The following is a 27327-nucleotide window of genomic DNA, read 5'->3' on the forward strand; positions in this document are numbered from 1 at the left end:
CAAGAGAGTGTCTTGGTCCAGCACGGGCTGGTCACCCACACACAGTGCCCTGTCGGGACTTAGCTCCAGACCTCCCGAGGAGGGGCAGTGCTCTAGCTAGAATCCCGGGCTTTTAGACACTGCAAGATTTCTCCATGGAAACAGATACTTAACAGGAAGGAGACAGAGATGTTCCAGGTGCCACAAGAATCGCCACTGGTACACGAGGTAGTGGGACAAGGACAAAACACAAGGAAACGCCGGAGAGGTACTGATGGGTGAGAGGTGTGGGAGAGAAGGCAGTAGGCGTATCTAGAGCCGAAAGTATATTTAAGGAAGAGAGGTTTTTTTGTTGTTGTTGTTCCTCTGGGTGGGGTGGAGAAAATGACTCATGCTTTGACATAGTTTGCTGTAGTCTTTAGGTTATAAGTTGCTGTTTAAGAGTGTGAATCCACGTTCCATCTAGGGTTTGATTGTTGGGAAACAGCTGCTACTGGGATTTTGAGCCAACATCAGTGTCCAAGGAATTTTTATTAAATTACATTCTTTGGGCCCTAACGTTACTTGGTGGTATTCTGACAGTGGAAACAGCATTCACAATGATGGCTGGTTAATATTTACTGAATACTATCGTGTGTCAGGCACTGTTCTAAGCATCATCAGTTGACCGTTCCACAGGTAAGTAAATCTTATCCCTGAGGGCACAGCAGTGTAAAGGAGCAGAATACGCTCATGCACCCTCTGTGGACTGGCTTGACATTTCCTTCTAGTCAAAATGAAAGAGGAAAAAAGAGAAGGCGTCAGGTGACACTGTTTTTCGAGGATCAGCCCTCTTTCAGGGTTTAAAATCAGTGTGTATATAAGCTAAACATGTTTATTTATGTGATAATTATTTATATATGTTAGCAATTCCCTGGACTTAAAAAAAATCGTGCAAAGAAATCACACGGGGAGGGGACGGGAGTGGGGAGGAGGGGAGTCATTGGTGGGGGAAGGGGACATCTGTAATACTTCAAACAATAAAGATAAATAAAAGAAAAAAGAGAAATCATCAACATTTCTTATCTTCCATCCCCATAATGTAGTGTGTGTTGTGGGAAGAAGTGGGTGGGGCGTGTAATATGGTGTCTCCTCTCAAGGAGCTCCTTAAAAACAAAACTTAGAATGCATTTAGGTAAATACGATGATTCTAGAACAGAGCGTGTGCTGGTAAGTTGTTTTTCATCTAACTGTCGGCGATTATGCTAACCTGTACACACACTGCTTGTTCTGTTTGATTGTTTCTAAGCTGATTTTCTAAACCAATTCTACCCCTTTGTTTGCTGCACATTGCCTTCTTGTATGAGAGCAAGACCATCTAACTTAGCTTCTTCTGCCCTTTTTCTTTCAGAAATCCCTTCGCTTTAGCCCTTGTCCTTTCTTCCTATTGATAAGATGACCTTTAGCTATATGTCTTTTCAAGGCTAAATCTTCTAAGTCAAACTGATCCCATTCTCTCCTGTCTCTGGGACCTTTCGACTTTGCTCTCCTATACACCCTACCCCCTGCCCAGTTCCATCCCTTCTGCTACAGAGTCATCTTCAGTTCTTCTCTCTAAGCCATGGATTCCGGCATTGCACTCCCTCTGTACGGATCCCATTCTTTACATCCTTATGATTACCGCCCTGGTAGATTGAAGATGGGCAGGTGAGTCTCCCCTTAAATGTGGTGAATTTTGAAGGAAGGTAGGTAAAAGGATGTAGATAAAATTAGGAAGTACCAAACACCGTATCTGTATTGGGAGGGGAAGGTGAGACATGGGGAGCATGTGGGGAAACCTAAGAGATGTTACCAGAGGGGACTCACTACTGCAGCAACAGAGCACAGAGGATTGAGGTAAAATGAAGAGTCCAGCCCTAATGAAGGGCTACAGAAGATGTCAGAACTTGGATAATTGTTAGATAAACTGGTGCCTTTTTAGTGGTGTCATTTGGAAAGCATGAGAAGGAAGGGGGGCTTTGAGCTAGAAGTTTGAGAAAGTTACAGCAGTATAAGAGGTGTAGCGTCAGGCCGAGATGTGAGGAGTAGAAAGGATTAACTTGAGAAATGCATAAGGAGGAAGAAGATTTGGTTACGGCCTGATGTAAGGAGAGAAGAGTGAGTGAGTTCCAGGTGACTCTTGGATTTCATACTTGGAAGAAAGGTAAGCTGGTGGCACTTTTCATGGTGATCTAGAAGCCGAATGGGTCCAAGCCTTTCGGTAGAAAGCAAATCAGTCTGTATTTGTATAAAATGCCCAGAAACGCCCACCCAATTCTGTGGTCAGTAAGAGGTGCCTTCTTTTAAGAGACAGAACTGGGTACCTAATAAAAGCTTGGGTGAAAAAAATACATATACAAATACATACATTTACGTATAGTGTCATAATGAAGAGAAGGACAAACGGACATTTTATCCGGTAGCCTTGGAAAAGCACAGAGGTAGGGCAACATATAGCTGGTATGCTTTTTTATTTTCTTCCCCAGAATTGAAATCGAATCATTAGGTTGTGTGTGTTTTTTAAGGTATGCAAGGGAGAAATCACTTCTTTCTTACAGTGTCCTTAGAAAGTTCTCTGCGTGCTACTTGTATATTAACTATTTTAGTGCTACCCCTGATAATTGATTAGGTGATAAGAACAGAGACAATGTCACAGGTAAAAATCCTGTTTGATTCTGTAAAAATGTAGATGTCTGAAATGTTTAAGTTATTTGAATTTCATTTTCACTAACATTTTTGGTTGATAGAGTTGAGAAATATTTAGTAAAGGATCATACATATTAAACATTAGTCATTTATCTGTTCAGCTGTATTTATTTGCATGACCAACTTATGTTAGGTTTAGTTTTAGGTCCTGGGAATACAGGGATGCATAAACCATCATGGAGCTTATATTGTAGTGGAGAAGACATGAAGTGAACACGTCTGTAATGTGAAGAAGTGACAGGTGCTTCAAGAAAATACAACACAGAGTGAGGGGAGAGAGGGTGAATGGGATGGAGCTTTTTAGGTAGATTAGTCAGGGAATGCTGTTCTGAAGGAAGAAGAAGATTTTGTAAAAATGTGTTCCAGGCAGAGGGAATAGTGATTGCAGAGACCATGAGTCAGGATCAAGCTCACTGAGAACCTGTTTGGTGTGTTTCCTGACTGACAAGAGCAGAGAGAACAAAACGGAGAATGACGGGAGTCAACGATGAAGAGGCGGACGGGCCAGAGCGCAGTGGGCCTTCCTGCCCCGGGATTTTACTTTGAATGTAATCGGAGGCGGAGGAGAGTTTGAGGTGGAGTTGTGACATGATCTGATTTATATTTTACAGATTTCATTCCTGCACTGAGGAGCGCACTGACCATAGGAAAGGCAAGGTCTGAAGCGTTTAGGAAGTCTTTGCAGTAATCACCTGTGGTTTCCAGTGTACTCATCATGATCCATTGTGGGGCAAGAAGAACCTGTTAGAACTACATATTTAGTTATTTAAAAATTAGACTTTCCTAATATTTAATATACATATTGGTACTGGCACCCACATTTCATCTGTATGTTAATTATATGTCACCATTTTTAGCTTGAGTGACTGAGTCAGTGCTACTGACATTTACTGAGATAAGGAAACGGGATGGGCGGGCTTTGGTGGGAAGGTAGGGAAGCAGTAACTCAGTTTGGGGCATTGTAAGTTTGTGATGTCTAATAGGAAGCTAATGAGATAGATATACCAGTAGGTAGTTTCCATAGATGAGTCTGGAGCCAAGGTTAGAAGCCAAGATGAAAGATCTAAATTTGGAAATCATTAGCATAGAGGCAGTATACAACAACTTTGGAGCCAAACTGTGTGAGTGCACATTTTTAGCTCTGCTGCTTACTGACTGTAATTGTGGACAAGTTAACATTTCTCTGCTGTATGTACGTCATCTGGGGATAATAATATCTACCACACAGGGTATTGTATTCATTGGGTTAATACAAGCAAAGTGCATGGAATTGTGTCTGGCACTCAGTACTCACTAGCTGTTAACTATTATTATCACTTTATGACTGGTGTTTAAAACACCAGTTAGATGAGGTGGCCTAGAGAATGAATGCAGACAGAGAAAAGGGCCAAGGAAATAACCTTTAGAATTCAGACAGGAGGATGTGGGCTCCAGAAGATATTTCAAGGGGAAAAGTTATCAATGTGGACAAGTTCTGTTTAAGAGGTTGAATAAGATGAGGAACAAGAATTGGCCATTGGCTTTGTTAACATGGAAGTTGTGAGACCTGGGGAAGTGGGTTCAGTCGAGTGGTGGGCGTGGACATCTGCCTGGAGTGGGTTAGGAGAGAATGGGAGGCACAGAACTGGAGAACATGAGTATAGACACCTCAGGTGTTTTGGTATAAAGAGGAAGAAAAAATGAAGGGGTGGCTAGAGGAAGATACGTGGAGTCGGAAGGTAGGAGGCGGGGTATGTGTTGATTTTAAGATGGAAGATAATCGAGTAACTTTATATACTGATGAGAGTGGAAGAGAAACCTCGATATTTGAGTGACATGGGGTAATTGTAGCAGCCAAGACCTGGAGTAGGTACAATGCGGTGGGTAAGTGCACAGTTGAAGAGATTAGCCTCAGACATTGGCAGAGACAGTTCATTGATGAAGGTAGAGAGTATTCATGGAGGTACACGTAGATGGGTAGATTTGGTTATGGGAAAATGTGTGCATGTTTTTCTTTTAGTTCTTTAATTTTTCCAGTAGAAGAGAGGCTGAGAGTCAGAAGTGGGAACGGGTTTGTAAGGATTGAGGGAGGGTCAGTGTTAAACAGGCATCTTGGAAGGTGGGAAAATGCATTGGCTGGGGAAATGCAGGTGGAATGAATCTCAAGGAGTTCAGCGGGCCCCCCTGACACTTGTGGTCATTAAAGTGGTTCTCACTGGATGAGGAAAGGACCATGGGGGTGGGGTATAGAGTGGAAAAGTGCTGGGGACAGTGCCTCCTCTGCTTCTATTTTGAACTCTAGTCCCATGGCTGAGAGGATTGCCCTTGGAACATTCCTCAGGTCCCTGGGGGTTGACAGAGGAATTAATCAATGTGATTAGGCCAACCATGAATCATTTCATTTTTGCCTGTGTTCAGTGTCTGTATCCTGTTTCTTGTAGAGGGTGAGTTCCTAGAGGTGTTGGCTTGTCTCCTGGAGAACGCCTGCTTTTCACAAGTGGTATGCAGTAGGCCCTGGGACACTGTCAATGAATTTTACTTGGTTGCTGAGTTATGTAAAGAAAGTATAAAAAAAACTCTAATGGAGAAGCTCACCGGTTTTTCCTGATAGAAAGCCTGACCAAAGTTTTCCCCAGGACCTGTGGTTTCCATTAATCTGGAATTACCACTCTTGTTGATTTCATGCTTTTGTGTTTGATTCCAGATGAGTTCAACATTTGGTTTCCCTTTCTTTCAGGTGCTGGAGAATCTGGTAAAAGCACCATTGTGAAACAGATGAAGTAAGTTGAGACATGGCCTTTTGTAAGACTGCATTTCCTCACAATGCATGAAAGTTCACAGGGTCTTTCCATCTTAGGTCCATCGTAATGATTTGTGGTTTTCTTCTTTTCCAAGAATCATTCATGAGGACGGCTATTCGGAGGAAGAATGTAAACAGTATAGAGTAGTTGTCTACAGCAACACAATACAGTCCATTATTGCCATCATACGAGCCATGGGACGGCTAAAGATCGACTTTGGGGAAGCAGCCAGAGCAGTAAGTGCCTTTCATTTCCTCTCCCCTTGCTCTTTTTCAGTAGATGCAGTTAAGCAAAATTTGCTTCGCGTTTTAGGGAAATGAATTTAAGCAACAAGGTAAGATGTAGCAAAGTACTCTGTGCTCATTTGAGAAGTGTTAGCAATCTGTTTGGGAGGTATTAGCTTGTCAGGTCTTTAGGAAATGGGATAGACTAGGGTTCTGGGATAGCTTTTATCCACTTCTTTTACAGCACTGTGTATTATCTTAGAGTAGCAAGTGAGAGTCAGTTGATGGGATGTAACAGAGGCTGCCTGGACATGTAGCTCTGCTTTCTGAGGTGCAGAGACTGAAGGCAGCTATCGCTCCCCCAGAATATACTTGGTAAGGACTGAACACCATGTCTAAATTTTAGAGGCAGTTTTCGGTATTCAAGGATACTGTGACCCTGTACTACATTGAACTATAAAATCGAAGTTTCTCTTTTTTATGTGTAAGAATTTATATTTATAGCTCCTCTACTGTCCTAGTTATTTATGGTTGGTTAGAGAGTGAATGGGAAAGAATAGAGCTGGGTGTGGGGCAGGTTGTTTTTCATGTCTGCTGAGGGTGAAGGTATGAAGTTCATTGCAGAGAGGGGCCTCTTTACAGACCTTTATTAAGAAGGTCTATTGTGGGGAAGCAGGATTGGTCAGTGGAAGAGATTAAGTGGTAGGGGAAAGTGTTTCCTCCTGAAACAGTGTTTACAAAGTCAGGACAGCAAAATTATGATACAGTAGCTCTCTCTCTTTTCAAGTTTCTAAAATTAGAACCATGGTATTAAATTTTAAAAGTAATGCTTATTGAGGTGTTTTTAATATCTGCATGAGTATGGGTCAGATTTCAGAACCAGGGGACTATAAAGTCTTCAAATGTTAAATAAAGACTATACCATCTCTGTAGAAGGGCCTTCTCACTGTTGGGTATTTGCCAGTTTATGTAATCTTGCAGCTTTTCTCAGTCATTCACTCCTTTATGTTAAATACTTATCTCTGGAAAGAAAGGAGGGCAGCCCTAGCTGGTTTGGCTCAGTGGATAGAGGGTCAGCCTGTGGACTGAAGGGTCCCGGGTTCGATTCCGGTCAAGGGCACATGCCTGGGTTGTGGGCTCGATCCCCAGTAGGGGATGTGCAGGAGGCAGCCAATCAATGATTCTCTCTCATCATTGATGTTTCTATCTCTCTCTCCCTCTCCCTCTCCCTCTCCCTTCCTCTCTGAAGTCAATAAAAATATATTAAAAAAAAAAAAAAAAAAAAAGGAGGGCAATGCGGATGTTAGATAAAGTTTCGTAGAGAGGGTTGGGCCTAAAAATACAGTAAAGAAACAGGAAAGGATCTTACAGGAGGAGGAGTACTTGGCAAACACCGTGAAGGCCGAAGACCCCGAGTTAGGCAGAATTAATGGGATGCACTCAGGTTACTTTTGTGTTGCTTCGCTTTCGCAGGTGGATTCACACATCTTCGGAGGTTGGGGCTGTGATTGTCCCTGTGGTTGGAAATGCTCTCTGCTGGCCACTGTGATACAATTGATTGCTCCCCTCCCCCCTTTTTCTTTACCAAGAATATGCTTCTTTCGTTTCTGTGTTAGTAGAGTCATTTGGAAATCTCCTGAGGCAGGTATTAGATTTGAGTGGGGAATCGTCCCATGAGACTGGTGTTCTTTTTTATACCATCTGACAATTGGGGCTGAGAAGAATAAAGCAAAACAGTCACAGTTCTCCCAGCCCCTTTCGGTCCTCTCCCCACACTCCCGCATTGGAGGTTTGTACAGCTAGGTCCCTGACTCAGGAAGTTTGAATCGAATCTCTCTTTGTAGCTACTTTTCCTTTTGCTGCCTTTCCCCCTGTCTTATTAGAGGGTTATTACTGCGCTGGGGAAATCCAGAGACTGCATTTGCCCTGGGGGATTTGTGTCTCCCACTAGGCTTCCAGACTTCCAAAATGCCTCCTGCTCCTGTCTGACCTGAAGGGGGAAGAAGAGAACACTTTCTCCTTAAACTGATTCTACTTCCTTGGACGTGTGCAGGCTTCACTTCTTACATGCTAGTCTTCATTCCTATTTTTATTGGAGACTTCCTAGAACAGAATGCAAATGAGTTACATATGTCTGTCTCACAGGCCAGTTTTTTTTCCTGCCAAAATGTATGCGTAACCAGGATGGAGATTAGTAGGCCAGTCAGAAGGAGATCTTTGCAGGGGATGGTGGTCGGTGGAGGAAGCAGGGTAGGGGTAAGGGCGTGAAACCATTCCTCAGTTCAGCTCTGCACTTGTGACTGTAGTGGAGAAGGGGTGAGACTCAGTGCCTCTTTAGAAATAATATAACATGATGCTCGTGTGTGTGTGTGTGTGTGTGTGTGTGTAAGTAAGAGACTCCTCACGTCTCTAAGAACTGGAGGACCATCTGTCTCTCTCTTCAGGATGATGCCCGGCAGTTATTTGTCTTAGCTGGCAGTGCCGAGGAAGGAGTCATGACCCCGGAACTGGCAGGAGTGATTAGACGGCTGTGGCAAGATGGTGGTGTGCAGGCTTGCTTCTGCAGATCCAGGGAGTACCAGCTCAACGATTCTGCCTCATAGTAAGTCATTTCCCTCTATCACAGAAAACAGCTCAGGTCATTGCCCATCCTTATAGAAATGGGGAAGTAGCAGACACTCTTGAAGTCTATGGATTCCTTATAGAGATGATTTCAGTTCAGTTGGAGAGCCCTTGGTCATTTTGTATGACCTGGAGAAAAACGTTTCCTCTTGGAATGTAGGTGGGAGACTTGGCACCATGAAAGGAGCTCTATGGTAGTTGGTAATCAGCAGGGGAAAGTGGTGAGACATCTCCTGCAGCTGGCTCCCTGCTTCTCTCCCAGCTCAGGAATCCCTCTGTGCACCAGGGCTTTGCATCGATTGCCAGCAAGCGAGGGAGTTTAGGATTGTGACTCCCTTTCTATGCATCCACTCTGTGGCTGGGTTGCAGTATGGATTTCCTGGGGACTAGTCACCACTGATAAATCTTTTGCCAGATAACGCAATAGCAGACTTTACATAGGAGGAGATGTTGAGTCTTGGAACGAAATTGAAGCAAGCATCTGTTTGTCAAGGAAATTCTCTTGGTTTATGTGCTTTTAGGAAATTTGTAATGAATACTTATATTAAGCTATAATGTGCTATCCTGTTTTGCTTCTTTTACATTTTTACTTATCATACCTATATTCAGAATGTTGTTTTTTTTAACATGCATTTTGGGGGCTTGGTGAGTTCTTGTTACTTGTATTCATTTTTTTACTAAATGAAGACACTTTTAAACATTAAGGTATTTTCTCCAGTATTATATTATCCTACTTTCCCCATTCTCATGCCAATGTAAGTTGTTATAGAAGAAATTAAATGATATTTGAAAAACTTATTCTTCAAGAGAAAATTTGACTTGTGAACCATTTCAAGATTCTTTCCCATCTTTTTTAAATATTTTTAAATTGCAGCTATTGGTAGTTTAAATAATTCTCCCAGTAGTCATCAAAGCTAGATTGTAGTTGTTTCTTCCATCATACATTCAGTAATCTCTAAATCCTCCAGCTACACCTGAAGACGTGTGATTTATAGAGGTGCTGTTTTTGTGGGGTTTTTTTCATAATTGTTGATTTAAGCTTGACTGGCTCCTTATTAATGACTAGGGGCCCAATGCACGAATTCGTGCACCTTGAAAGGAACTGTGGGCTGCAAGGCTGCAGTGGGCACAGGGGTGGGTCTTGGCCCATCCTGTGCGCCCCCGCCTGGCCCGTCCCACCATGGCCTGGGTTCCCTCTCAGCTGGCAGCCCCGCTGCCACTCCCATGCGCTGATGCTGATGGTGCGAGTGGCTGCTGCTGCCCCGATCACCCCTCAGGAGAAGGGGGAGGTGGAGAAGCCCTCCCCCTTCCTGCGGGTGATTGGGGCCAGCAGCCGTCACTCGCACCCGCTGACGGCGCCAAGTGATTGGGACCAGCGCCAGGCACCAGCAGTGGGTGCGAGCGGGGCCATCACTGGCAGCAGATGTGAGAGGCAGCTGTGGGTCCCGATCGCCCCTCAGGAATAGGGGGAGGTGGAAAAGCCTTGAGGGGCGATCGAGGCTGGCAGGCACCGCTCACACCTGCTGACAGCGCCGAGCGATGGGGGCTGACGCCAGGCGCCGGCAGCAGGGACGAGTGGCGGCTCCAGTGCTGGCAGTGGGTATGAGCGGGGCCAGCGCACAGGAGCAAAGAATTTTCAGTAGCCACCAGAGGTTCACCCCAATGACAGTGACCGGTGCCCTGCTTGGTCTGGTGCCCCCACTCACCTGCTCCACCATCCCGCCATGGCCAACTCCCGCCATGTTCCATGCTTTGCTGCCTGCTGCCGATGTCCACCATGGTCTGTGCACGCCCCCTGGTGGTCAGCGCACATCATAGCAACCAGTTGTTCGGTTGTTCCACCATTTGGTCTACAGTGGGGCCTTGACTTACGAGTGTCCCGACTAATGAGTTTTTTGAGATACGAGCCGTCTCTTGGCCGATTTTTTGCTTTGAGTTGCAAGCTAAAATTCGGGTTACGAGCCAGCTTCAGATACCCCACCGCTAGTTGGCGCAGCGAATGTCACAGTGAACACCACAACATCAGCCCAGCATCACGTGTTTCACTCGTTCACTTTTTGACTTGACATACGAGTAATTTGAGTTACGGGCTCCGTCACGGAACAAATTAAACTCGTAAGTCAAGGCCCCACTGTATTTGCATATTAGCCTTTTATTAAATAAGATTCTCTTACAATGGTGCCACCTGTTCTTCATGTCAGGCCACAAATCTTTAGAAACCCTGAAATCATGAAAACTTTAATTTAGCTGTGAATCAGGCTTTTAATTATTTTATGACAAATTAAATTTCTTTGAAGGTATTTATAGTTTTTGGCTTAGATTTTTAAAAAAACCCACAACTTTCAGTTTCATAAATAAAAACAGGAACTACTCCTTCTTATTGAGCGTAGTTCTCTTTTTAGTAATTCAGACACTATTCTTTAAAGTCCTATCAGTTTTGTGTGGTGTTTATAGAACTTACTCTGTCCTCTGCTAGGCTCACATTTTCTTATTTCTGTGATAGGAAGATGTGATTCTGTTCGGCCACTTTAGCTCAGGATCTACTTTTGGCAGGAACTAGTTTAGTCTGTTGACTTGCTGTGCACATGGTTGGCTTCACCAGGTAAACATAAACGTGTGTTTTATTTAGTTACCTAAATGATTTGGAAAGAATATCCCAAACCAACTACATTCCAACTCAGCAAGATGTCCTGCGGACAAGAGTGAAGACCACAGGCATTGTGGAAACGCATTTCACCTTCAAAGAACTGTACTTCAAGTAAGTCACCAACACAAGCATCGTTCTTCACTTAGTCTCTCTCAGTCAGAGTGAAAGTTCTCTAGGCAGGAGCTCTTGGTTTAGAAACTTACCGTATTCATCAGCCTGTATTTGAATGTTTCAACTATGGGAGTCCAAGCATTTCTTTTTTCTCCAAGTAGCATAAATACTTTTGTCCATTTTGAGGAACTAAAATCAAAATTAAGTTATAACTTGGGTGTCAGTAGAAGTAATCATATGGCTACTACTGTGTGCTTTTTATTTGTTATTTTTATTGATTTCAGGGAGGAAGGGAGAGGAAGAGAGAGAGAGAAACATCAATGAGGAGAGAGAATCATTGATCGGCTGCCTCCTGCATGCCCCCTACTGGGGATCAAACCCACAACCCAGGCGTGTGCCCTGACCAGGAATCGAACCAGTGACCTCCTGGTTCATAGGTCAGTGCTCAACCACTGAGCCATGCTGGCTGGGTGCAGTGTGTTTGTTTTTAATTTTATTCTTTTCAGCTGCTTTTTGTTGGAACCACCAGAACAGGTATTGGGTGTTTATTGTTTAGAAGGGTAACAACAATTCTAAAAGGGCAGGAAACCAGTTATGTGGCTTTGTTCGGCCATTTTGGCATTAAAATGAAAATGCTTTTCTCACCAGTGTCAGTCCTCTCTTCCTGGTTGCATATCCCTTTAAGTTTAGTGGAATGGAGCTAATGTAGTTAGGACTCATGGACCGATCTGTGCACCGTATACACACAACTGAGTTTTTAATACAGTGCAGAGTGGGAAATATTTCTGGGGATAAAGATATTTGGAGAGGTACGATGACATATAAACAGTGGTTGTTTCAGAGAAAATTCTAGTATTTCAATACAAAGAATTTTCTCATCAGCATTAGTAATTCTAAAATAGGCTTCAGCTCATCTCTGTGTTACTGGTCTTTTGTAAATACTAGAACTGTCTTTGGTTTCTGTTTTCTGCTTTTGTGACCTTTGAGATTAGAAGTAGACTGTCCCCCTTCAGTGTCTGATGTTCTTTTTAGCTACCTCTTTATGCTGGTATGCAGGATGTAATAGTGAGCATTGTTGCATACAAATGTAACTTTTAGCTCAGAACTTCTGTTTTCTTTTCTCTGAAAAAAAAAAATTAATATAGAGGATTTGTGAAATCCACAGTTTAAGTATTGGGTTCCAGTTGAGGCCTTGAAATTTTAGTATACCTATTTGTAACCTGGAAATACAGGAAATAGCAGTCCAGCTGAATATTTATAGAAGAGTTCTTATCTTTAGAACTGGTGAACTTATTTAACAAGAGTGTCAGAGGCCCTGGCCAGTGTTGCTCAGTGAGTTGGATCATAGTGTCATACACTGAAGGGTCACAGGTTTGATTCCTAGTCAGGGTAGTTGCCCAGGTTGCAGGTTCGATCCCCGGTTAGGGCACATATGGGAGGCAACCGATCGATGTTTCTGTTTCTCCCTCCCTCTCCCCCTCCCCCTTCCTCTCTCCCTTTCCCTTCCTCTCTTTTTTAAAAATAAATAAAAACACATCCTCAGGTAAGAGTAAAAAAAAAAAGAGTAACAGAGGCCACTTGGATTATCACCCATGAAACCATGTGTCTTTGTGTACTATAAGATTAGTAATCCATTTATAATTAAATGTCATGACCTTTATTTATTTATTTATTTATTTATTTATTTTTAAAAATATATTTCTTCATTGATTTCACAGAAGAAGGGAGAAGGAGAGAGAGATAGAAACATCAATGATGAGAGAGAATCATTGATCGGCTGCTTCCTGCACGCCCCCTACTGGGGATTGAGCCCGCAACCCAGGCATGTGCTCTTGGCCGGAATCGAACCTAGGACCCATTGGTCCGCAGGCTGATGCTCTATCCACTGAGCCAAGCGGCTAGGGCTCATGACCTTTATTTATTTAGTGTGAGAACTTTCTTGTTGATGTTGGCATAGACTGTTCTCTAGTTAGGTAAATCCTACTAGTCTTCCAATGTCAGGATCAGTAGCCAGATCTAATTAAGGTGCTGTACCCACTGTATTGTTGGCATGTAGACATCTTGTTATGAAGTACTATCATTTCTTCCTTTTCCTCTTCTCTCTAGGCAAAACCACTATCCATTTATTCAAACATTTATTGAACATCTACTATATGCAAGGCATTGTGTAATTGCTTACTTGCCTCTCAGTTATGAGGTAATGTTTATAAAATGTCGATCTGTTAGTGAATGATATTGTTAATGTTAACATGTGCTGAAAGTCCACATTGGGAGCGTCATAGTGTTCCACTAGTTTTATGAACTTTTTAGAAGAAAATGGAGGAGTAAACCAAAATTATTGGGGTACCAGTGTATGTCTCCCCTTGAAAGACGTCCCTGGTGAAATATATGATGTTAGCACTCCTAAAACCTATAGTATGACCTGTATTAAAGCCAACTTGTGATTGCATCATTGTCGGCATCATGACCAAAGTTCGGAAAAAACCACTATGAGATCAATCAGGAGAAAAAGTTGGTCATAAGAGATAAATGACCGTTTTCTTTAAACTCACATTGAGAAATTACTCAACTGCCTCAATGTCTTCAGGGAAAAAATCTCTGGAACTAGGTCCCTAGCCACTGTAGATCTGATAAACTAAACCAGGTTGGCAGAGTTTTAACCTTTAAACATTTTGTTGCCATCATCAAACATACATCTTCAGGATGTCTGACCTTTTGTCTGCCGACCTCCTCCGACCCTAGTACCAGCTGAGACACAGCTGTGCGGGTGCTTCTTGTGCTGTGGGAGGTGGATGAGGACATTGTTGACAGTTCAGCAGGTGACGCAGGATATAAGTGAGCCCCCAGAAGGGAGCAGTGGACTAAAACTAACTGAGATGGACCATGAAGTGTGTCAACACTTGAGGCTTTGTTAGTATTAGTTAGGTTCAAATAAGACTGGGGTCGAGAAGCATTAGTTTTGTTTTTAGATACTGACTTGTTAAGCGTCCTACCAAAAAAACATAATTCCCCTTTTTCCATAATTAATCTCTAAAATATTTTTCTTTAAGAAAAATGTATCTCAATTATACCTAAATTTTTTTTAAAAGAAAAGAAAACAAACTTATGAATCAGTAGGGAAAGGTTATGGAGAGAATGCAAGTTGGGGATTTGTATTTATTACATTCTCAAAAAAGGTAAACCATTTGAGAGGTTGCAGTGTTTGTGGATAAGAGTCTGGGCGCTGCGGTCAGAGTGCCTGGGTTCAGATCCTCGGTCCCCATTTGTTAGTTGTGTGTCGTTGGGCAAATTAGTTAACATATCTGTGCCTCAATTTCTTCATCTGTAAAATGGGGATACTTGTAGGAGTCAGGAGTGCGATGAGGGTTAAATCAGTTAATGCACTTAAGATGATTAGGATGGTGTCTGGCATCATGGTAAACACGCAATAAATATTAGGTGTCGTTATTATCTTAAGTTGTATTATTCAGCTCTTTATTTTCCCTGTCCTTTTCCCTCCCCTTCCTTTTATCCATTTCAGTGCTTACTCTGCTGGCTTGGCACATCTGGTACAAGCTGATAGAGAGGAGGCTCACTATCTCTAAAATGAGAATTTTTATTATTCCAGAGATTTATTTTCTCATGTTTTGTTTTAATTTAACCACAGATAATTATTTTGACTACACTTTATCTGCTCCTTTGTCTATTTTTTTTCCATTACACATGGGGTTTGGAATATGCAATAGTGGGAAATCCCTCGCCATTTCAGTTCAGGGAGGGGTGTGTGATCTTGCTGAATTTGTGCTTTCCCCCGTCCTCAGGATGTTTGATGTAGGCGGCCAAAGATCAGAACGAAAAAAGTGGATTCACTGTTTTGAAGGAGTGACAGCCATCATCTTCTGTGTGGCCCTCAGTGACTATGACCTTGTTCTGGCTGAGGATGAGGAGATGGTATGTTGGAGCCTCCATAAAAAGCCTGTCTTGTGCATCTAGGAAATGGAAACTAACTTTTAGGAAGACTTTGTGCATCCATGTGCTCATTGAATCAAAACTTACATCCCTAACTTTTTTCCTTGTCAGTGAAATTCGATTTTCAAAATATTCACTCATGCCCTATTGACTCTTAAGAGATATGACCATGGCAGCACATTGAGTGTGTGGGCAGGATTAAGTCCTCTTATCAGCCAGTCCTTCTTCCCACCTCCTAATCTTCCAAGAATTACAGAAATGAGGACTGGCCCAGGCTTTTTGTTATCAGTGTCTGCCTTAATTCCACGGCTGCCATTCAGTGCTTTTAAAAGTTGGTCTGTTTTTTCATGAACAGTTGTCCACCTTTGCTTTTTGTGACTGACCTATCATCCTTTATTTCTTTCTTAGAACCGAATGCATGAAAGCATGAAACTGTTTGACAGCATTTGTAACAACAAATGGTTTACAGACACTTCAATCATTCTCTTCCTCAACAAGAAAGATCTTTTTGAGGAAAAAATAAAGAGGAGTCCATTAACTATCTGTTATCCAGAATACACGGGTAAGTGGTCATGAAAGATTTTGTTGGAAGTACCCACCTGAGGTCAACACTTAGTGACATTCCTACAACTGCCTTTTGTTTGGAACAAAGCCTGTTATCCTTATGGGGAGTGTTTGCCGGTAGTGGAATCAACATAAGTATGTGATTAGAACCCTCGAGTCTAACGTGCTGTTCCCGACACAGATGAGTTTACAAGTGTGTTTTATATTTCTGTTCTTATTTTCTGAGGGATATAGAGAAAGAAAAAAATCAAAATTTGGCATAAATACATTTAAGAAAGTGCAAGGATAAGGTGCAATCTTTGCACTCAAGAAACTGACAGTCGTTGTAGCGAGAGAAACACATGCCCACACGAAGGATTTCATTGTAGTATGAAATGTTGATGAAAGAAGAACAGAAGCAGTGGTTACCTCGATGGGGTCAGTGCAGTCTTTGTCTCGAGGAAGTGACACTTAGAGTGAGACAGGAAGAGGATGAATTAGATACCACCAAGCGGACGGGGAATTTTAGGAAGAGGGAATAGCATGTATGGAGGTAAAAAGGGACATGATTTGTTCCGGAACCAGGGAGGAATTTGTTATGGCTGAGCGTTAAGTGGGGGGAAGGACTGATTGGAGAGATGGGATGCTCCTGCAGGGCCTAGTTTCTCATGCTGAGACGTGGGGAAGGAGCTATTAAAGGATTTTAATTGGGAACATGAAATCGTAGGATCTGTGCTTCAAAATGGCAATAAAGATAGATAGTAGGGGAGTTGAATTAGTAAGGACTCTCTTTGGGTGCAAACAAAATCTTTTGGTGAAGATATGGGGATATACCATAGACGTCAAGGGCAAGAGTGCAGGCATGTCTTAACCGTGCAGTTAGAACTAGGAATAGAAAGCTGTCACAAATCCCTATTTCTTTTCTCTCCTCTCTGTTCCCACCCCGCCCCTGTGTGTTTTCTTTATTCTTCTCTCTTTACCAACTTCTTCTGCTGCTCAATTTATGTGATAAAAGATGGTTCTGCCACTGTTTCTGTATTTCCTCCATTTAAAAGACCAGGCTAGACTGAGTTCAAATTCCCCAGGTTCACATTCCTAGGAGAAACATGGCTGCCAGGGCTGCACCACTATGACTTATAGATCAGAGCCGGGCATTTCCGGGGAAGGGGACTCTTCGTTGAGCAGACACTGTAAATGCCTTCTATGATAAGGCGAGGGTAGGGACGTGGGGAGAAGCAGAGCTACTCCCCAAGTTCTGTCTTGATTGGGTGCTGGTGCTGTGCTCTGAATTCTTATTTAGGAATGTTGGTTTTGAAGTGTCTGGAACACCCAGATGGAGATATCTAATAGGCAGTTATTGTGTATGTGGCCTTGGAGCTTGGGGAGAGGTTGAGGTTAAGGTATATTGATTGGGGATACAGTTTGGGAATGAAAATGATGACTCAGTGGATATTATAGAAAGAGGAGAGAAAAGGACCATGGATGGGATAGGAGAGTATCAGCCTCTCTTGGCAGGAGAGAAAGAAGGGTTTGTAGAGGATCCAAAAGGAAGAACCAGAAGAGCCAAAATATCACAAACTAAGAGGAGCATTTAAGAAGTGAGGAGTGTTTGCCGAAACCGGTTTGGCTCAGTGGATAGAGCGTCCGCCTGTGGACTGAAAGGTCCCAGGTTTGATTCTGGTCAAGGGCATGTACCTGGGTTTCGGGCACATCCCCAGGAGGTGTGCAGGAGGCAGCTGATCGATGTTTCTCTCTCATTGATGTTTCTAACTCTCTGTCTCTCTCCCTTCCTCTCTGTAAAAATTTAATAAAATATATTAAAAAAAAAAAAAAGAAGAAGAAGTGAGGAGTGGGCAACAGTGTTGTATGCAGAACAATGAGATACACATTGGAGTGACCTCTGGTGTTGGCCGTAGCCGAGAGCAGTAAGAGGAGTGATAAAAGTGGAGGATGTTTGTAGGCGTAGAGGTAAGAGCCTACAGCAAGAGAAAAGTTATAAAGAGTGGATGTGATGGATGGAGCGACATTTGCAAGCGGGCAGGAAAAAAAGGAATCAAGAGTCTAGGTAGGGCCCTGGCCGATGTGGCTCAGTTGGTTGAGCGTTCCCATGCACCAAAGGATCGCTGGTTCAGTACCCAGTCATGGCACATATCCAGGTTGTGGGTTTGCTCACTAGTCGGGATGTATGCAGGGAGGCAAACGATTGATGTTTCTCACATCGATGTGTCTCTCTCTCTCCCTCTCCCCCTCTCCCCCTTGCTCCCTTCCTTCTTCTTCTCCCACCCTTCCTCTCTCCATTCCTCTGTCTCTCTAAAATTAATAAAAAACATAAAAGAGTCTAGATAGGATGAGTGGATGAACAAAGAATGGCATGTTCATGGAGCATTATTCAGCCATAAAAAGGATGCTACAGCTGGGATGAGCTCCATAAACATTAAGCTAAGTGAAAGAAGCCAAATACAAAAGGTCACAATTGTGTGGTTCCTTTTATATGATGCATCCAAAATGGGCACATCCACAGAGACGGAAAGCAGATGGCTGGGTGGCTATCAGGAGATGGTGGGGGAGTGGGATGTTTTTCTGGGGTTAACAGGCTTTGAAACTAGAGAGAGGTGGTGGTGGCCTCACATTGTGAACACAGGAAATGCCACGTATTGTACACTTTGAAATGGTTTGTTATACGTTACGTGAATTTTACCTCAACTTTATAAAAGGAGTTTAGGTAGAGCAACTGAACTTGGAACCAGAGAGGAGACATCTCTAAGACCAAAGGTACAAAAATAAATGCAGATAGCAGTAACTTTTTAAGCGAGGTGTTGAGCTAAAAGGTTAAGATAATAGTTTAAGCCCCATGGCCTCTGTTTCTCAGGGAAGTTGGAAATGTGGTCCTCTGTTCAGAGTGAGGCGGGAGGTGAGAGCTGGGCGAGTCTATATAGAAAGTAGGAGGTTGGGCGGGGGGGAGAAATCTTTCTTAAAGTTTCTTAGTACGTATTTTTATTGATTTCAGAGAGGAAGAGAGAGGGGGAGAGAAACATCAATGATGAGAGAGAATCATTGATGGCTGCCTCCCTCACGCTCCCTACTAGGGATCGAGCCTGCAACCCAGGCATGTGCCCTGACCAGGAATTGAACCATGACCTCCTGGTTCATAGCTTGGCGCTCAACCACTAAGCCATGCTGGCTGGAAATCTTCCTTAAGACAAGTAAAAGGCCCTGACCGGTGTGGCTCAGTGGATAGAGCGTCGGCCTGCGGATTGAAGGGTCCCGGGTTCGATTCCAGTCGAGGGCATGTACCTGGGTTGCGGGCACATCCCCAGTAGGAGGTGTGCAGGAGGCAGCTGATCGATGTTTCTCACCCATCGATGTTTCTCACTCTCTATCCCTCTCCCTTCCTCTCTGTAAAAAAATCAATAAAATATATATATTAAAAAAAAAAAAAAAAAAAAAGACAAGTAAAAGGATTGACATTAATGTTCAGTTGGGAGTCTTCTTCACACATAGCAAAGAGCCCTGGATGTCACCGCTGTGTGTGTGTGTGTGTGTGTGTGTGTGAACTTCCAAGCCTTTTTTCTGTTTATTGTATCCTTCTGAAGGATTCCCAGTCCTTATTTCCCAAGTACCAATATCTATTCCTACCAGTCAGACATGTTTTTCAGTCCTCTATCGCCTTTAAATTACACAAGCCCCACAGATCTGTGGGAAACCATTTCAGGCCCCTACCAAGCTATCTTCCTTCAGTTCTTTAAACATTCTGTTGAAATAACACCCTTTTCTTTGCTATTTCGTGTTTATGTGCTCAGTGCTGGTATTTTTTGTTATGCTTGATGTTGGTGACAGTAGCCGCTGGTTCATAGGAATCAGTTTCTGTTGCCTTTCTCTGGCTCTGCAGCCATTTCCGAGGCTACTCTAAAGGCTCACAGGTAGAGAAGATGTGTAGGAAGCAGGTGATTAAGGGTGTTAATTACAAATGTTGACAATGGGATTTGGTCCTCCCTCCCCCACCCACCTCCACCTTTAAAAAAATTACAGCATTATTGAGGTATAATTCACATACCATAAAATTGACTACTTAAAGGTGTACAATTCAGGGCCCTTTCCATTTGCATCTGTTAGTGTACCTTTGGTTCTTTAAATTATTGCATCAAGGCTCTGAGGCTAAGCCCCTTAACACTGGAATGATTTTGAAAAGAAGCGTGACTTACCCTTTTGAATTATTTCACACTAGAGGCCCGGTGCACAACATTCGTGCACTCGGGGGTAGTGGGGTCCTCAGCCCAGCCTGTGCCCTTTCACAGTCTGGGAGCCCTTGGGGGAAGTCCAACTGACGGCTTAGGCTGCTGCGGAGGTGGGAGAGGCTCCCACCACGGCCACTACACTTGCCAGCCGTCAGCCCGGCTTCTGGCTGAGCAGCGCTCCCCCTGTGGAAGCGCACTGACCACCAGGGGACAGCTCCTGCATTGAACATCTGCCTCCTGGTGGTCAGTGTGCATCATAGCGACTGGTCATTCCGTTGTTTGGTCAATTTGCATATTACCCTTTTATTATATAGGATCTCCTCAAGGAGTACAGGCTTTGTGACCTTCTAAACCAGCGGTTCTCAACCTGTGGGTTGAGACCCCTTTGGGGGTCGAACGACCCTTTCACAGAGGTCATCGGAAAACACATATATAATTATATATTGTTTTTGTGATTAATCACTATGCTTTAATTATGTTCAATTTGTAACAATGAAATTGGGGATCACCACAACATGAGGAACTGTATTAAAGGGTCGTGGCATTAGGAAGGTTGAGAACCACTGTTCTAAACAATTGTGTTCTAGAAATGTATGCTCCTACTCTCCTAGTTTCCTTTTATACTTCGTAGGGTTTTTTTAGCCAAAAAGTCTAAATGAAAGGGGAAAGAGAAACTTACAGTTTGTTTTTCTGGATCTTTGTGTGTGATGATTTTGTTCAGTTTATAATGATATGAGTCCGCTCTGAAGAAAAACCTAATGATGATGATAGAAATACAGAAATGTGTCTGTATTCCATTGGCCTGCGTGCCCTCTCTTTGTCGGTAAATGGGGAGGCTCGCTGTAGCTGAGTTCGGGCAGCTATTTAATTTGAACTGAGGATGTGGGGTGTCTGCCTCAGGTTCCAACACGTACGAAGAGGCAGCTGCTTACATCCAGTGCCAGTTTGAAGACCTGAACAGAAGGAAGGACACCAAGGAGATCTACACCCACTTCACCTGTGCCACCGACACCAAGAACGTGCAGTTTGTTTTTGACGCTGTCACGGATGTCATCATTAAGCACAACTTGAAGGAGTGTGGGCTCTACTGAAGCGAGTGGGCGTGAACCAAAGGTAAAACTTGGGGCAGTGGTTCCCAGCGCTGCGGCCATGTCTCTCGACTCAGTAAACGTTCTCTAATGAAGAATGTTCTTCTTTTCCAGTTATTACATGTGGAGTGTTGAGACCAGACCTCTCCTGCTGTCTCCTGGGCAGCAGCGAGCATGACCGGGACCAGGGATGGCGGCAGCATGCAGAACTCTAGCGCTCTTTAGCACAATCTTCTGTAGTAGGGACTCTTAATTGACACGAGATGCTCAAGTCAAACATGGAATTGGACAGCCGTAAAGTATGAATCAAGACATCACTTGGATTTCAAAATCTCAAATGTTAGAGCAGATGTGAAGTTGAGGTGCTGCATTCCAGAACTTCAATATGTAGCTTTTTTTTTTTTCTTGTTAACAGACCATCAGTAGTTTATTTTTTAAGGTTTTTTTTCCCGTCAAGAATACAAAATTTTATTTCTTTGTTTGCAAAAGAATCTTTATTAAAACACACACAGTCTTAACTATGCACAAGATATGAGCAGATCATCTTGAAAATATTCCTCTTAGTAGGAACTCTTTGTTTTTTAACTCTTGGTATGGTCAGAATATAATATTTCTGTAATTGTGTAATTCTTCAGTTATTGGGACTATAATTACAGCTTTTTTGGATGAAACGTGTGTTACTATTCTGTTGAAAGTACCATAATGATTTCTAAATGGTAATTACAGTGGAGAGTTCTGTCTAGCTCTCTCTTTTTTTTTAAGCTTAGGGTAAGGGTTTACTGGGTTTATGCTGATTACCAAATTACTAAATAAATGCTTCTGTAGTATGATAAAGTCAACTTCTTGGATACAGACATACCTAGGGCAGCTGCCAATCAAATGCAAATTGCTAAATTTTATCTCTTTTTTTTTTAATGGCTAAATTTTAAACAGAACCAGTGACTTTGCTGGTACGTCCCTACTAAATTGACCGCTCTGATCCTTGATTGTCTGTCTCGGTCAAAGGGAGTTTTGTCAACGATGCCCCTTGTTTTTCATCTCCTATGGCCTTTTTTTCTGTTGGGAAACATCGAAAGTGTATGAACAGTGCATGCTTTTACTTTGTAAATGTGGTGCCAAAGCCGTTTGCCATTGTTTTTATTGTAGCAATGTTAATTGTAATAACCCTTAGGACGTTCTTTTGCCGAAACCATTGCATTTGGGGACCTTTTTCCACGTTGTCATGTGTACAGATTTTGATCTGTTATAGTGGCAGCAGTATTAAAATGATGAGTAAAGAGTCCAGGTCTGTTCCTGTTTGTCACTAGTCCTTTCTGGAAGTATTTTCTTTTGTTTCTTTTTGCCCCTGCTGAGTGTGCTTTGGCCTTTGTCTGAGAGTGGGTTTAGGTAAGGAGGTTCCCTGAAGGCTAGCCTTTTGGTGTAATTGTGTTGTTGAATCCTGGCCAGCCTGAGGGGCTTATGTCCCATCTGTGTAAGTGACAGGCCGTCACAGTCCATTTCCCAGATTGACATTTTGATCGTGTGGGGAGCTGTAGTTGCCTCTGCCTGCAGGTCCTTTTGTACAAAGAACAGCAAATGTCATTAAATAGTGAACGGTCCATTGCGGAGGCAGATGAAGAGAATGCATTTTGAGCAGGCCATGTCACTGGTTTAAGCAGTGCCTTTTGGGGTCCAATCTTTTAGGATTGGATTCTGTTTCATCTTTTGATGTGATCTTTCACTAGTTTAAAAAGAAAAAAAAAAGTTTGGTGGTCATCGAAGCTGGTTCCAAAAGTAAGCCACAGTAGTTCAGTGCCTTTTTTGGTAGTTTTTGTTGTTGTTTTTTTTCTTTCTTATTCTTTTTGGAAAAGTATTACTATGCAGATGGTGAACTGTGTTATCTAACAATTTTATTTCAGTGTTGTGAAAACGACCTAAAAGAAAGAAAATTATCAGCTTTAATTGGTGATTGACTTATGCCCACAATGTAAATAGGGATGATAGTTCTTGTTTGTTTTGAATATATCTTTTCCTTATTGTATTTTGTAAATAGAATCATCTGGAAATGAGAATTGCTCCAGTGTTATTTTAACTGTAGTGTTTCTATAGTCTGGGCTGATGGGATGGTGTTGTTGATAGCCCATAATAACAGATAACCCCAAAAAGTTTATTATACTTTGAAATGCATTTTGTATTTTCATTTGAATATGTCTGTGTTCATTTTTAGTCCTTCTGTTAGTGAAAAGTAGTAGTTTCCACTTTTCTGCCTCTCACACCATTTACACTTGTTCTGTGTTTACATGAAGATCAACCCCCACCCTTCCCCCATCCCAAATAACTTACCTGAATGTACATTCCTTGGCAGACACAGGGACACAGTTGAAGTCAGTGATTTTCAAATATGCCTTAAGCCCAGATCACCTGGATCCATCTCAGAGATTGACTCCTGGCCAGCTGGCTAGCAATCCATAACTTTAAAAGGGTTATTCTGATCACCAGGCTCGCAGATCACTATTGTATCTTGAAATACAAGATTTTTTCTTATAGCTAGGATGTAGGGATGAAACATCCTATCTACTAGCCTGGAGAAAAGATTTGATATTTGTAATTAAAGAAACAAAAAGTTGCCTGTGTCTGGGGGTGAAGAATGCTGGAGAGTTGTGATGGATCATGTTTCAGAATCCAGGTGGCCAGGCTCTGGACCATCCAAGAAATCAGCACATCTAAGAAAATTAAATTGTAATAAATAAAGAACAGTATTTACTAGACCCCAGCCGGAAGGACTGCAGTAATAGCTTCTTTTTTGTTGACAGTCATATCTTTCTCTCCTGATTTAAACCTTAGACTCTATATAAAGAGGAAGCATTCTGCTTCCTGGCCAGTCTCCTCTACCTTATTAATTCAACCTTGCAACAGATTTCACCTCCTGGCATGAAAATTCCGAAGACATTTACAGTTTTTTGTAAGTGGATCTTGAGATGCCATCTTTATTTTATTTTGGACAGTTAGATTTCTAAGTGTAGTTCAGTGTATCGTTTTATTATTTCCACTGATGGATTGTTCTTTTTCACAAAGTGCTGCATTCTAAGAATAGATGGACCACATTTTTAAAAACTGCTCTCTTGTCTTATTTATTTCTTCTTCTATCTATTGGTTTTATTACATGTGTATTTTAGAGTATTTAAAAATAATCACTGGTTCTTCCAATTCTTTTGCTCACCTTAATTGTGTACATCCTGGCCATGGTTCTCCTTTTGGTGGCTGTGACTCGCTGTGGACATTGTTTGCCTGGCCTGGCGAAGTACTCCGTCTGCTTATCTGTTTGCTTAGCACAGCTCTGGAGTTTCCTGTTGCGGAGCTCCTTGCTGTCTGGCAGTCACATAGACGCTAAAGTTAGTCTCATTCCAGTTAAACCCTGCCTTTGGTTGATTTTTCCCTTCCAAATGCTCAAAAAATCACAGTCAGTCCTCTACTCATTTATAAAACCTAAAACTGCACTTATTCCCTTCCCTCTTATCACTTGCGAAACCTTTTAGATGTGATACTGATGTGACTTAGTTTTTTTTTTAATGTTTTTATTGACTTTTAGAAAGAAGGGAGAGGAAGAGAGATAGAAATATCGATGAGAGAAACATCATCGATCAGCTGCCTCTTGTACGCCCCCTACTGGGGATCAAGCTAACCCGGGCATGTACCCTGACGGGAATCAAACTATGACCTCTTGGTTCCTGGGTCGATGTCCACCGCTGAACCACACCGGCTGGGTGTGGTTCCGACTTTAACAACAAAGTTGTCTCAGTTTCCCAGTATTCTTCTCCAGGCTTCATAGTAAAATGAGAGATGTGACCTTGATCGGCCACAGCTCTCTGCATGGCTTCATGGCCATCCACACACAAGAGACAGCCAGACGTTGATCTTGCTGTCTGTAACTATTGGGAAGTAAAAGATTCGAGGCCCTGAAGAACTGCCTTCTAGGATGGTCAAGATCTTTGTTCGGGTGCCTTTGTTTAGGTTTTAACCCCCTGGTCCCACCCCCACCCCCACCCCCACCCCCACCCCACACACACCTGCAATTTTCTCATAACCTTTTATGAGTTACTTCTTCTGAGGAGCACGTACTTCCGAACAAGTCCGGGCAGGACAGGGCAGTTTTCCTGGTTCTGCGTCAAGCCGGGGTCAGGCCTGTCTTCTCAGGACTAAGGTAGTGAGGAATGTTACACAGGAGTAGGTAGCGGAGAGCCACGGCGAACATGGGGACATTCCTTGGCCAGGCTACTTTTTATTTGCCAGTAAGAAGCACTTTTTGTACATGACCTATAGTATCTACTTTTTACACAAAATTAAGACAAAACAAGAAACTGGGACTTGTAAACATTTATTTCACTGCATTTATTTATGCGTTGGAAATGGAAAGATTCACACACCACACTAAAAACCAAATCCTGTGACAGAGCTAACTGTAAATGTAATGCCATGAATCTACCGATCATGGAAGAAGAGCGCAGCTAGCCTAAACTGGAGTGGAAGTCTTTTCTGAGGCGCCTGGGACAGGGTGGGTACGGGGAGTGATGGAGGAGTCCAGTAGTAAAGGCTTGGTGTGCCCGGTGCCGATGTTTGCCTGAAGTCTAGTGGGAATCAACAAGGTAGCAGCGATCATAAAATAATTAGCAAGGACACAGCTGGGACACACCATCTCCGTGTACGAGCATTCACTAAGCTGTGAGGTTTGAGAGCTGGAATATTAAATGTTGTACAATTGGATTTTTCTATCTCCTAACTTCTATTATCCTCCGTTGTGTACCCATATTCCATGTATGAGAGATTCCCCCAGGAGACATAACAAGTCACAAGAAATTGCCTGTTCTAATGGTTCATTCTTGCTCATGTAGGATGAAGGTCCTGAGGCCCCAGAATCTGAGGAGGTTGGAGAGTTGTTCTGTGTGCTGGGTTCTGTTTTTCCCCCGTTTCCAACCAGCTAGGAAATCTTTTGGTCTTATATCCCTATTCTGTGAACTAAAAGTGGGCTTAGTTATATCTCCCAACTATGATGTTCCACGGTTCTCATCACATAGAAATGACATTTAAAGGTGCTTTGTAAATATTCGTGATACTCAAGACTACACTGCAGAGTCTTTGTAGCTGCTCATCTTGTCTCAGCATCTCAGTGTCCCATATTCATTTTAAAGACCTGAAATGAAGTTCAACTACATGCGGAGCAGGTGAAAGGTCTGTTTTTTTGTGTGTTATTTTAAAATATATTTTTATTGATTTCAGAGAGGAAGGGAGAGGGAGAGAAAGATAGAAACATCAATGATGAGAGAGAATCATCGATCGGCTGCCTCCTGCACCCAGGCATGTGCCCTGACCGGGAATTGAACCATGACCTCCTTGTTGTAGGTTGATGTTCAATGAAAGGTCTTTGTTTTATTTTCTGTTCACACCATTGCTTACATTTTCATGACCAGAGGGCACCAAAAGGTTGTCAGTTCGATTCTTGGTCAGGATACGTGCCAGGGTTGCAGGCTCAGTCCCCAGTGCGGGGAGCGTGCAGGAGGTGGCTGATGGATGTTTTGCTCTCACAATGATGTTTCTGTCTCACTCTTTGAAAAAAATCAGTAAAGAATCTTTTTTAAAAAAATTCCACAATGTGGTATGATTGGGGGGAAGTGGGTCCTCCCTATTTGAAGATGGATTAAATGGGATACATTTGCATGGGAGGCCTGTGTGACAGGTCATAGCTGCGGTGAGGATTCTAACCCAGTGCTTCAGACCTGCAAAGATAGACCTGTACTCTGTGTGTTGGCTTCCTTTGTAAATTTCCGAACTTACTTAATGCCATTTAAATATTCTGAGAAGGGCCCATAGGACTCATTAGACTGCCAGAGGGATCCATATCCTATATAATAAAGAGCTAATATGCTAATTAGACTGGACGGCAGGCCGACCTTCCGGAACAACCAGTGGGCAGGGCCGAGAGGCAGCCGAGCTGCAAGGGCCGAGCCCCTTGCACAAATTTCGTGCATTGGGCCTCTAGTACAAAAAGTGAAAAACCCAAAAAACCACCACAAAAACCTCAGAGCCCCTGTATGTAGAATTAAAGCAAACAGGTAAGTCATGGTTGGAGCAAGCCATTTAGAAAAGTCCCTGAACAGCTCTTGGATACAAGAAGTCTTACCCAGATTTTTTCTTTGACTTGAGTTTCGGTTTGTTTCCTTTTTAAAAAATACTTTTTTATTGATTTGGGAGAGAGAGAGACAGAAACATCAATGATGAGAGAGAATCTTTGATCGGCTGCCAGTGTGGGGGATCGAGCCTGCACCTGGGCATGTGCTCTGACCCGGAATCAAACCGTGATCTCCGGGTTCATAGATGGACGCTCAGCCACTGAGCCACGCCAGCCAGGCTTTGGCTCAAGTTTTTTTGTTTTGTTTTGTTTTGTTTTTTTTT

The 27327-nt window shown here is 42.8% G+C and overlaps 1 protein-coding gene across 1 annotated transcript in view; it reads left to right on the top strand.

Moving 5' to 3' along the window:
• Nucleotides 1–22183, top strand: part of GNAI3 (G protein subunit alpha i3) — a 37053-nt gene extending 14870 nt beyond the window's left edge. The window contains exons 2-9 of the mRNA XM_070396947.1: nt 5420–5462; nt 5578–5719; nt 8152–8309; nt 10959–11087; nt 14888–15017; nt 15444–15597; nt 20714–20926; nt 21016–22183. Coding sequence (XP_070253048.1) covers nt 5420–5462; nt 5578–5719; nt 8152–8309; nt 10959–11087; nt 14888–15017; nt 15444–15597; nt 20714–20904 — 947 coding nt within the window. The 3' untranslated portion in view covers nt 20905–20926; nt 21016–22183. The remainder of the gene's footprint in view (nt 1–5419; nt 5463–5577; nt 5720–8151; nt 8310–10958; nt 11088–14887; nt 15018–15443; nt 15598–20713; nt 20927–21015) is intronic.
• The last annotated feature ends 5144 nt before the right edge of the window (nt 22184–27327 follow it).

This window comes from Myotis yumanensis, unplaced genomic scaffold (assembly GCF_028538775.1).
Source record: "Myotis yumanensis isolate MYYU_CA2020_CCGP unplaced genomic scaffold, mMyoYum1.0.hap1 SCAF_17, whole genome shotgun sequence".
NCBI classification, from domain to species: Eukaryota; Metazoa; Chordata; class Mammalia; order Chiroptera; family Vespertilionidae; genus Myotis; species Myotis yumanensis.